At 46.1% G+C, this 12,503-nt stretch overlaps 1 protein-coding gene and 1 long non-coding RNA gene across 5 annotated transcripts in view; one reads left to right on the top strand and one right to left on the bottom strand.

Moving 5' to 3' along the window:
* The window catches only part of HOMER1 (homer scaffold protein 1), an 87,964-nt gene extending 78,639 nt beyond the window's left edge, over positions 1–9,325 (bottom strand). Inside the window, exon 1 of one of the 4 annotated variants that reach the window (XM_080573134.1) lies at positions 9,229–9,325. Coding sequence is in view for 3 of the 4 variants with exons in the window: in XM_080573133.1 (XP_080429259.1) it covers positions 7,788–7,822 (35 nt within the window). In the remaining variant the exon portion in view is untranslated. Of the gene's footprint in view, positions 1–7,787; positions 8,071–8,158; positions 8,685–9,228 lie in introns of those variants that run through there. The other 3 variants (XM_080573132.1, XM_080573133.1, XM_080573131.1) reach the window with 3 other exon arrangements.
* Positions 7,621–12,147, top strand: LOC308185254. The gene is made up of 2 exons (XR_013943220.1): positions 7,621–7,829; positions 9,713–12,147. It is a non-coding gene; the product is annotated as an uncharacterized lncRNA (long non-coding RNA).
* The last annotated feature ends 356 nt before the right edge of the window (positions 12,148–12,503 follow it).

Here is a 12,503-nt window from a genome sequence, read left to right as displayed (position 1 = left end):
GTGTGGTCTTTAAGGTCCCTTCTAACCCAAACCATTCTGTGTTTCTATGATTACTTACTTACAGAATGCTTGCCATTGCAAGTCACTTTTAAAGAAGCTGTATTTAAAAACATTTTACTCACATATGCAAAACATAGTATAGTCTTATCCAACTGAAGCACACAGTGCTCACATGTTCACATCCAAAAGAGGTTTAACTGAAGCAGAAAATACAAGTCCACGTAGCAAAAACTGGCATTTCTTGATCTCTAACAGGTTTTGTGTTTAGAAAGTGTACATACTATGCAATAGAACTACTTCACATGGTAAAATTCTTTAGAAGAGAATTCTATAAGCACTTAGTGCAGTTCAGTACCATACTTAACTGCAAAAAAACCTCAGTGTTTATATGCAAATGAAGATGAATATTTCTTTACAAAGGCAAACATCATATATATGACTCAATTATTTAGAACAAACTTTTGTATTTCCCTGTTAAAGCTTCAAGTATCAATTTTAATCAATATTTAATATTCAATAAAATTAATATTCAGTATTTAATTGTCTTACACTTAATCATGACCACTAACTCCCCAAACCTCTGACATACAACCATATTAGTTCAACAGTAGAATTCTATTTTATTTTTTAACTTGACTTCATTAAGACGTCAGGTGACATAAGCAGGTCACCATGACAGTGAAGTTTCAGTTAAGATTAACTGCTGTTGTGCCATTCTGGCTAGGGATATTTCTTGCTCAAGACAAGAAGTTCAAAAAGACAACACCTCTTCCCAAGCACTGTCAATCATTTCATGGTAGGAACCCAATTCCTGCCTATGTCTAGATGCAGAGTTCTTGATGTCTGAGCAGCAAGTTTGCTAAATCAGACACAGATTTAGGAAAGAATGAAATTCCGTTACGTTTTCCAGAAGAACATGAACAAATATTGGCATGGAAGAAACATATACTGGGATGCTGACAAAGCATTTGGAAAACAGCATTCAGAACGTGAAAATAATTTAAATGAGAAGAAATTGTTCCTGTCTAATTGCAGATTATCTGTCACTTATACTCACACAAAAGTCAATGGAAAATACAGCTGGTGCAAAAGCAGTTTCAAAGTCAATTGGCCAAGTAGCTGCTTAGAGCCCCAGTTATGGTATGGCATAATTTGACAACAAAGCTACATAGAATACATATGCTTATTTTTGTTGGCATAGAGAACACTTTGTACCCTAAGATCACCCTACAAGGCAGCATAGTCCACAGTGAATCACGTGTTGGAGAAAACACATATACTGGTTTCACCAGTATAACGCAGAATATTCTTTTACATTTTTGTACAGTCAAGCCAGGGCTAGCAGACTGTTGGAAATGAACAAGCACAAGTAGGAATTGTGAGAACACATGTCAAAGATGATTTATTTCACCAACACTTCACCGTAAAGTGTTGACCATTAAAATGTCATTCTTCAGTTTTCAAAACTCAAGGAAGATTTCCTTATATATCCTGCTACAAGAATAGCTCCAAGATTAACTATGGGTTCAAGACTATAACATACTGCTTACAGAACAAGTAATTTAAAAACATTTTAAAAATTCTAAAACCTTGACTGTATTATGCTATTTCTTTTACTAAAAAAGACACCATGAAAGGAAGAAAAATGCCACTGCTCAACATGCTGAGAGACTCAAACTGGTGGACAGCCTCAGAAAAAACCTTCCAGACTTCAGCTTCAAAACTGAGGAACAAACTAGGACATTTCAATGCTTCCTGCCAGGGTAAACATACACTGCTGTAGAAAAAGGTAGGCCTAACCGACCTGCAATGACACTGTGCTTGAGCCAACTCCTGTATTTTTACAGCTGTGTAGTAGCTCAGTTAAAATGCTCACCTAGCACACTGCATAGTCAAGCATTTGTGTCACAGTAGAGGCAACAAGAAAAAGTAGTCCCCATCTTCTGTTGTTCCCTCTTTTTGGTGGCTAGCTCAGTGAAAACTTAATGATCAAGATATTGACATAGAATAAAGACACGAGACGGACAAAGCAATGCATGTGGATTGCTTGCAAGTACTTGGAGGAGTAAGAAGAACCTGAGAGGAACTACCTATTTCAATCTCTTCCTTGTTCAAGTAAAGCTATTACTCAAAACCAGTCACACTCATTTCTTAAGTTAGCTCACTTGGTATCTGTAGCTGGGGAAAAAAAAATCATGACAAGATACTGGAAATGTCAATATATGCTTGTATCTGGCAATCCAGCATGACCTATTGAATGCTTAAACAGCGTCTGCCTAGACTAAATTTTTTTAATGATGACTGGCATTCACCACTACCTGCCACCAGAAATGTGTGTCAAAATGTAGTGTCTTGCCAGAAGCACATTTGTGAGGCAGTTCCAGAAAAATCAATACTATATTCAAACACTGTTCGAATACTTTGCAGAATGGAGCAGATGACACAACGCTACCACCAGGACACTGTGTAGATGCAACAAAGGCCAACAGTGCATATACAAGACTGCATGTGGCATAAAATCACAGCTCCCTCTGGCACCCTTTCTCCTCCAACTTGTCTTGAACATAATGCTAATTTTGGTGGATCCCGAACTGCCCAGCCTTGGGAAAAATAGAAGTCAAGATACTCACAACAGAATCAAGAAAAGAAACCTATATTCACGGCTAGGTCTAAAATTCTATATTTACTAGTGCCATGCTTTCACACCCACTGCACCTCATTTGTGTCTGGACACATTTCAAACAGCTTTGCAGTGAGACCAGCATGAAAACCATGCTCTTGCAGAACCTTCTACAGATGTCTTCCACGTAAGTAAGGACTTGAAATACACATTTCAACCTAACATGGTATCTTAGGAATAAAAAAAGAAAAAGAGTAGGGACCAAATTCTCTTATTTTTACTTATTAGCAAGTAATACAGGATAGTTTGTTTCTTTGTTCGTAGTTACAGTTTCCTGCTACTAAGACTATAACCACACACAGGGAAGCCTGAGACTTCTCTCTTTAAAAAGTGCGGGTTTGTCTCGGATACAAAAGGTACACTATTAAAACCCAAGCACACTGAATTTCTGCATAAATACATGCCTATAGTGATGTGAGTTGCAGGTATAGCCCTAGTCTCAGTGGGTAACTCTATACCACACTCACACCCTTGACTCTTAGAACTTCTTTAAGAGTGACCATCCCTTGATACTCATTTTAGGCCTTAGCAACTTCAAAATTAAAGATATCTAAACAAATGGAAGAGCTAGGTTTCTAATCTGCACATAATGTTTGCACTGTTTAAATGGTCACTGATCTGGAATACACTAGAAAATCATGGGCTTAATTAAAATCACGTTCCAGGGGCCTACACTAATGAGAAACTAGTAGTAAATCAGTGCTGCATCGCTAGATCATGTCTTCTCTTTGTAGTATGCTAATGCATAGGCATAGACTTGGAAGGCTGTGATTTAAAGAGTGATCAGCTATGAGCTTTACATCAAATTGCAGTCTTAAGAGTCAATCACAAAGAGAAAATGTTTTCCAACAAAATTTCCATAAACACGATACCTGATTTCAACTTATGTTATTAATTAGCAAGCATAAACCGTCTCATGCCACTTAGGGTGTCATTGTTTCCCCTGGTTAGAAGTGACGGCCTGCTACAGTACTTCAGTCTATAACAGTCTCTATGGTTTCAAGACTGCATATTTCCTCAAGTACCGGCATGACATCCAGCCATGAGCCCTGCAAGATGACAGGAGTCGTGGTTGGGAGGGAGACTGTGCAAGAAGACAAAGAAAACATTCGTCTGATGTTTGCTTGGAGACATTGAGATAAAAATAATCTCAGCATAATGAATGAGAAGGATTTACGTATTTTTCAGCAGAACTAGGACTTCACCCAAAGAGCTGGTCAATACAATCTACAATGCACGGCAATATTGAAACAGATCAAATGTTCAAAAAAAAACCTTAAGTTATTACAAACACCTTTACTGAATCAATATGGAGGTCATCCCCCATGGCATTCAGGATACTCGGTTATGTTCTGACAAGCCAGAAGAGCTGTTTTAAATTTCTCATGCTAATTTCACGCTCATAAAACTACTGTGATAGAGGATAACTTAAACAGGTAGAAGTCTCCATGCCTTACTGCCTCACAAAGTAGTTTATTAACCATTTCAAGCTGATTTACATACAGCCCATCTGTCTAGATATTTATACCTTACCAATTTTTACAGACGATCAAGTTTTGTGGGTGTTCCCTATAGCAAGTGATGTTGATCTGTTTCTGCTACGCTCTACACACTGCTACAGAAAACACCACAAACTACCTTGCTGCCACTGCTTTCCCACAATGAGCATCTCATTTTGCACTTGAAATGGCAAGATGACCAGGAATTGCAGTAACACTGAAATACCACCAAGAAGTCACACCTTCTGCTCTTTTATCTGCAATATTTCTGTGTCAGGAGAAGCACAGCTGATGGAACTGTTGCTAAGGTGAGGTTTTGGAAGAGCTATCTGCGTGGGAGTGAAGAAGGCTGAAGAACTCAAGTGAGGTCAAATTCAATGGTTAACAATGCTTCTGGCTCCTAACAGCTTTATATTTCTCATCGCCCAGCTAGAGAAAGGAAATCGAAAACTTATAGGATAAGAGTTTGGTTTGGAAACACCTGAAAAAAAAAGCAAGAAGTCAACAAAACCCAGTTTCCACAGCAAGTTTTTCATGTCCTCAACTAATGCATATTATCAGATTCTAAGGCTTCAGACTGGCTTTGTAAAAGTTATTACATTACATCCGGAAGTTCATAATTCTCAGTTCCTCTATATATCATAGTACCCTCCCTTCAAAACGGGACTTTGCCTTAAGGAAATGCGTTTGACCAACCCTCCGTACCTCAACAAGGGTAGGAGCTAAGAGTGGACCAACCAGAAACAGCCATTTTCCCCTAACTGTCAAAAATTAAAATACTTATTTCCAGGCAACCATGATGCAAATAGGTACATCTTAAAATATTCATCTTCCACAGTATTCTCTAGCCAGCTTAAGAACTCCAGTATTGTAATTCTGCCATCTCAAACTGACACATACCATAACCATCTCTGCAAAGACAACATACTAAATATAGTCCAACAAAAGTGAAGCTGAAGTCTTTATAAAGACACCTTGATTAACATGACATGACAGAGACAAGCAGATCTAAAGAAACTTTTACCTTGTAATTCCACATCATTCAGCAAGAGTGAAGGGAAAAGACAGTTAAATGAATTTGGATTCCTGTCCACAACACAAAAGGCCAAAAAGGAAAGTAGCTACAGAGAAACTACTCATCAATAAACTGGGAATTAATCCCAGAGATTATGTTTTACAGAACAGCAAACTCTCTACCAGAATTCATGGCTGCGCAGCTTCCATACTGCTTCCAGCATCGACTGCATTTCACTCCAGCCTCAGCAATGAAAGCATCATAGCCTACAAATACTAACCTCCAATTCCCCTGCCATCAACTGAAGTAAAAGCAGTACCAATGACTGGTAAAATAAGGTAATTTAACTGGTCAATGTATACATTAATCTGGGCTACCAATACGCGTTCTGAGTATGTTTACTTAACTGTTTCTTCAGGATTTTTAATATAATCAAATCCCTGCTCAAAGATGCCATTGTACAATACTGGCAATGTTTTTATTTCTCAATACTGGCAACACAAAAGAGACACAGCACAAACTAGCACAGAACATACTGATGGAGGACAAAGTAGAAGACAGTGAGAGAGAGCAGCAGGCAGAGGAACAAGAGTGGACATCCTACACCAGAGCCTCAGGCTTGATTCATTTACCTTCTCCCATAAGACAAGAGGAACACCGACATATACACGAGATACAGCACTAAGAAGAGCAGCTCCTCAACTACTGCACCCTATAAACTGTTCTGAAGCTTCAAGTTTCTCAGAACAAGTAATTAGCTGCCGTACAGCTTCAGAGACCAGGTCACCTAGAGCTCAGTATCCACCGCATACACTGCATAATTACTTTGTGTGCTGGATGGCACACAGTGAGCTGAGCAGGCTGAACTATGCTGGCAGAACAGTGAATTCTTCGCTACAACACGCATGACTAAGAAAGCTACTGCCGGTTAGGTAAGCCAGTAAGTATTGCTCCACAGTCCCACACTTTCTTTGTTCTGACCACTGGAATCGGTAAACTCTCCACCAGCCAGGCACTACAAGTTCACCACACAAGCTCATGCTGGACAGCAGTATCATTAAATACAGAATATAATACACAGACCCCCGTGTGGTCAAGTACATGAATAATCAGTCACTTGCAACTTGCTACTAGAGGGCTCAATTTTAAGACCTTAGTAGAATATCAGAAGAGTACTTTTTATAACTGCAGTGTTAAGAGTCTAGCACGTGCTGGTCTCAAAGCAGCCTGAAATCCATGGGCAACAGCATTTAGATGCCAATTCAAGATCGCTTTTGGAAGAGGACCTCTGCTCTGAATATTAGCAAGTGTCCAATACACAACTGCAGACCTCAGAGTTGGTGCTGGGTCTTCTCACTCACACTTACATAGCAGGAAGCCTACCGGTAACACACACCCACATTCCTGTTTTTGTCTATCTGTTAAAAGATGTTCTGCAAAGGAACTCTACGTTGCCATGCCCCAGTGTGTACCATCTAAAGAGTCTTCAGAGTATGTGCCAGCAAATTTTGTCTTCTTCATCTCAGTGTGCCAAGATACTACTCAGAAGTCATCACACAAACAACTTCACATTCCTTCTCCAAGTAATTTTTATAGTCCTTCAGTATTTAGGGTTATTACCACTCCCTCTACAGATAAGGGTTTGTACTGTTCATTAGAGAACTGCTGCATAAGAACACCACTGCACTAGAACAGCAGCAGTAGTGAGTTTATGAAATTGAGGGGTCTTCTGTTTTTTGTTTGTTTAGTTTTGTTTTAAGTCCAGAGTTTGTATCCAGAAATGCTCGGTTTAGTTCCGGAGAAAGTACAAAGTTTATTACTCTACAACCATTCTCAATATTTGCAATGAGTTACACCTAAATGACAAATCTACAAACAGTACTGATTTTAAATAAATGTTTTCCATTACGTGAATTTAAAAAGCTAAATAATCCTATCTGCTTAGCAGTTTCAATAATATAGAAACCCCAAACACCATCCTATCATTTAGACATTTGGCAGGTTTTTGAAACACACTACCACTTCCCTGAAAATGTAGACAGCAGCTGCAAGCTTAGGTTTATTCTGCCTGGATGTATCATTTATTTATTTTAAATGGAAACGAATACAGGAGGAAACCAAGATCTAGTGACTAAAAAGAAGTCGTTCCTTCCTACATCTTGTACAGGGAGCGTGCTCCAGCGACTAGGACAGCGGCAGGGATGCAGCTGTTGCCTCCCTCCCAGCAAATCACTACACTGGAGAACACCAAGCGCCTTTAACAGCTTGAGGAAAGAAGCACTCGCAGTTCCACATTACCGACTTCACATTCAAATTCCTGAACGACCGAAACACAAAGGGCTCGAGCGGTAACCATTATACCCTGAACTATGTGGCAGCATTTAGAAAGCCAGCGCCTTGGTCGCGCACTGAAAGCCTGCCTCTACCTTGCAGTTAGCCAAATCACATCGGGCCTCCGTTGCCTTTGCACATGGACGAGCTTCCACCCCGTTCAGAGGTTATGGGGCAAGCACAGCAGTAGGGTCTCCGTTTCATCGCCTCACTACACCGATCGCTGAGAACACAACTGCGGAAAGTTTTCGCGGGTACCTACGTTACGCCTCCTGAATTAGACGGAATCAGGCTCATGGCAAAGGTCTTACTGCTTCCAGTCTCCTTAAAATCGAGACCTCGGGCGCGCGTCCCGGTTTAGCTGGGCGACCCGCCGTAAGGGGTTGGGGGGGGTGTTTCTGCGTTGCTCTACCGGGCAACCGGCACGCGTCCGCCCCGCGGAGACCCGTGAGGAGTTAAAACCAGCCCTCCCCGGGCTCCAGCTCCACCCGGCCACACCGCAGCCGCCTCCCCGCCGGGGGAAGGAAGGTGCCGGGCTCCCGGCGGCCGCGACCCCCGGGCCGCGACCCCCGGGCCGCGCAGCGCTGCCCCCCGCCGCCGCCCCCGCCCCGCCGCAGCCCCCCGGATCCTTACCCCATGGCGGCGCCGGGCACCGGCGGTGCCTCGCGGGCCGCTCCTCGCCTCGCCGCGCCTCGCAGGCCCGGGGGGGGGGCGGGCGGAGGGAGGGGGGGGGACAGCGGCGGCTCGCAGCCGAGCGGGGCCGCCCGCGCCCTAGGGAGCGCCCCCCGCGGGCCGGGCTCCCATGGCCGCCCGCAGGCAGCGGCTCCGGGGGCAGACGGGTCCCCTCCTCCCTCCGGCGCTCGCCTGCCTTCTCCGCGAGGGGCTGTCGGCCGGCGGCTGCGGCGCTGTCGGCCGGCGGCTCAGGGACGGGGGCAGGCGGTGGGCGCAGGGCTCCGCGCCGCCGCTCTGGCTAGCAGCAGCCCCGCCGGCAGCGCGGCGGGCAGCGGCGCATGTTCCCGAGGAGGCAGGGCGAGCCGCGGCACCGGCATCGGGCTCCCGGCGTGCGGCGGCCGGAGGACGAGGAGGAGGAGGAGGCGGCGGCGGCGGCTGGCAGCGGCGGGGGGCTGCGGCCGCGCGTCCCCCGCGGGCACCGGGGTGCCGCCGCTCCGCCCGCCCGCCCGCCCCCGGCTGCGGAGGTGCGGGGCGCCGCGGTGGTGGTGGAGGTGGTGAAGGTGGTGGCGGTGGTGGGTCCGCCGGCGGCCGTCACGCCTCCTGCTGCGGCGAGCGGGCGGGCATCGCGCTGGGTCGGCCGGTCGGTGGGTGCCGGCGGGAGGGGCGGCGCGGAGCCCGCGATGCTCTGCGGCGGGGCCGCGGGCTCAGCCCCGCCGGTGGGGTGGGGTGGGGTGGGAGGGAGGGAGAGATGAGGTGGGAGGGATGCGGGGAGGGAAGGAGGGAGGGAGCGAGCACCGCGTCAGGCGGTGCCCGGCTGCTGCTCCGCCGCTGCCTGCAGCAGCCCGCACCCCCCCCTCACGGCCCGTCCCGTCCCGCCGGTGCCGGTAACGGGCGCTGACAGGAGCCCGGCCCCGCCCCTACGGCGCGGCGCCGCCCCGCCGCTCCCCTCCGCGGCACCCGCCCGCTCTGCCTCCATCCGCCGCCCGGCCGCCCTTAAATAGCCCATCACGTCACCGCGCTCCCCTACGCACCGACGTCACGCACCGCTCCCGGCGCTGACGTCACCGCCGTGCGGGGGATGACGTCAGAGCGGCCCGCCGGGCCGGAAGCGCTGCTATAATAGGGAAGGGCGGCGGGGCGGGGGAGAAGATGGCTGCCTCCGTGCGCCAGCTGCGGGCGCCGCCGCCCCCGGCGAGGGAGAGGGGGAGGCGCGGGCGGGCGGGCGGGCGGCCGCCGCAGCGGGGCGAGAGGACGGAGGGGGCCGGCGGCGGGGTGTGAGCGAGCCGCTGGGTGTCAGCCCCCTGTGGAAATGGAAGGAGACCCGAGCTCCGCCAGTGGATGTGGTGCGGCAGGGCACGGCCCGGGTGGCGCCGCTGCGGTCGCTGGTGTTGGTCTCTCCTGAGACGGAGCCTCTCCCAGCTGGGGTGAGAGGGTTTTCCCAACCATCTGACCTCCCAGGGTAAAGACAAGCGCTTTCACGAGCGTTGTCAACTCATACATGCACGTCTTTCACAGGTCCTCGCCTCAGCGTTTTCGCCGGTAGAAATAATCCCGTATCGAAGGGGAAAGATGGAGACAACAAATCAGAGAACAAAGGGAATCTCCAAACAAACCCAAGCATGAGAAGCCTACCGTGAATCATCCACACCAGCAGCAGCGAGGTGTTGTGCGGATTGCCTCGCAAGGGAGAAAATAACAGCTTCCTCAGTTTCACGTTTCTCACGTGCTATCTTAAAACCTAAAGTGAAGGCACCGAGCTACAAAAAGTTTAGTCGTCTTGTAGTGGCATCAGTCTGAGGTTTAATGTGTGCAACACTCAACATGCACAGTTACAGCTAGGCTGCTTTACTCTTCTGGACTGCTGTTGTCATTTGGGGGGGTTCACATGCTCAGTCTGAGAGAGATGAAACTCTACGCATCGCCCACCAAAAACCAAACTAGGTATACAGGTTTCTAGCAGCAAGCCTGTTCGTGGCAGTCTCCTCTGTTGTTAGGGGAAAAACAAAGATCCACACTGTTTTTTTTCTTCCACATTGTAACAGTGAAGAGTGAAACAGACTACGATAAAAAATAGTTCAGTCTAGACAAATGTAAACAGCACACGCCTTATAGATATTTTCCTTGATGTCAAGGAGCTAGAAGCCTAGATTGATGAGCTTCTAAAAGGCCCACATGATATTTTGCGTGCAGTAACAGCAGGTCAAGAGCAAAGAAACTGAGGCTCTAAATCCATATACGAGCAACTGTTGCATCAGTTTTATTCTTTCAGCTCAAGCTCGCACACTAATGAAAACGCTTTAGTATTTCACTATACCCAAAGTATTTTGTTTAGATATCACAGAGATGGCTCCATCTGTCTCTGCCTTTCAACTCGTTCACATATTTGGCTTGCATGAAGTATGATGTTTTCCCACTGCATGGGTGCAAAAACAGAATTCACTGAGACTGAAGATAAAAGAAAAAAAAATATAAAAGAAACCAAACAGACACTGAGACCCAGGGGAAAAAAAATGCATGTGCACTTGAGAAACAGAGGTGTGAACAGATTCAGGGACAAAGCAAAACTGCCATCTCCAGAACAACCCTGTGTGGGAATACCAAGAATGTATTTATACTGACTTGTGAATTGCCCTATATGTTTCATGCTCCTCTGTAAATAACAATATGTGGGGACAGGTAAGATCCTGGGTAGGGTAACAAGAGCTATAGTATCCTTTTCTTCTCCTCCTTTGTCTTCTCTTTCTCCCCCTTCATCTTCTCCTTCTTATTTTTCTTCTCCTTATTCTTAGTTCTTCTTTTAAACAGTGTTAATTTATTGTTACGATTAAGCATAGCAGCTCCACGTAATTTCTTGCTTCCCTTCCATATTTATTGTTATTGTTCTTCAGGTCTGACTAAGCTATCTCTAAGCCTTAAGCTTCCTCTCAATTACATGCTTTTACAATTTTGATAAGTTTCCAGGTTGATTTGGTTGAGTTAACATTATTTGTCCGGTGGAAAAAGCCTTTGTTTATGCTTGCCAAGCTAACTGAAATCACTTCTCCGTCTTGCCATTCCACAAATTAATGTAAGAAAACGTGGTGACATCCATCAGCTAAAGCTGAACTGTACATGCAGATATAAAGACAGCAAGCTAGGAGATTAAATGATAGGCAGCATATGTGCCATTAACAGAAGCGATACACAATCATCTTATCTTGAAGACTGAAGAAATACAGTGCAGTGAAATTCGATGGTGATAGCTAGAGGTTCAGCTTTGCCATTGCTTTAGAACCTTTTCTTTGTCTGGAGCACTGGTGGAGGTGGTCTTAAGCTGCAGAGCACACGCTGCCTGCTGGAAACTACGAGCAGGTCAGTGGCTGTAACGTTCTGTAAGGAATGCCACCATCAAACAAGAGATGGATGGCTTCAGGCAGGGCAAAGCACAGGATGGTGCAGGAGAAAGCCTGTTGGCTGCTGCTGTGAAGCAGCGTATTCCTGGCATGTGTGTTCATAGCCAGTGACTGAGCTGCCAAGCCCTTTTCTGACACCCTTGCCCTAAACGGCCAACCAGCTGGGGCAACACCTGTAAACTTGGCAGCAGCATCAATACCTCTGAGAGGAGTGTTGGTTGAACCTCCCAGTGGAATACCTGCAGATGGAAAAAAAAAAAAAAAACAGGTGGCTGTGCCATCCCAATCCCTAGGCTGCTGAGCACCAACATGGCCACTGGCCTGGCCAAAGTCCCAGAACAGCAGCAGAACAGGGCTGGAAAAACAAGGAGCAACACAAGGGTCTATGTTTTCACTAACCCTGCATGGTACCTCTGTATTCCCCATGCAAAACCAGATCTCTACAGGTAGATCACACATTGGTTATGAGCTACCATCCTTATGAAAAAGATAAAGAGAGACAGGGAAATTCCATTTGAAAGATTTGATATGCAATCCCTTGTTCAGCGCCAGCCAGCACTTTGAAAAGAAAGGAATTGTAGCTGCACCAAAACCAGACAAACAATAAGGACGTTTAGGGAACCTGAGCACTGTTATTCAAGAGTAGAAAAATAAAACTTGGCTTGTTTGGTCTATCAAACTAAAATGTGAAACAACATACTATTATGCTTTCCAAACGTTCTGGCTGAGGCCAACACAAACAACGGAGCAAAAGATATTAAAGGGCGAAAGAATAAAGGGTATAAACTTTCTATTGATAATTTCTCCTGGCAATCCAAAGGTTGATTTTCAAGGCGCTGGTAGCTTCAAGAGCAGCCATCCAAACTAAATTCAAAAACCAGGTGCAAAAGAGACAATGACTGAAGAGTCATCAC

The sequence above is a fragment of the Anser brachyrhynchus genome, assembly GCF_964034855.1.
Source record: "Anser brachyrhynchus genome assembly, chromosome: Z".
NCBI classification, from domain to species: Eukaryota; Metazoa; Chordata; class Aves; order Anseriformes; family Anatidae; genus Anser; species Anser brachyrhynchus.
Note: the sequence above shows the minus strand (reverse complement) of the source record. Positions and strands in the feature narration are given on the sequence as shown.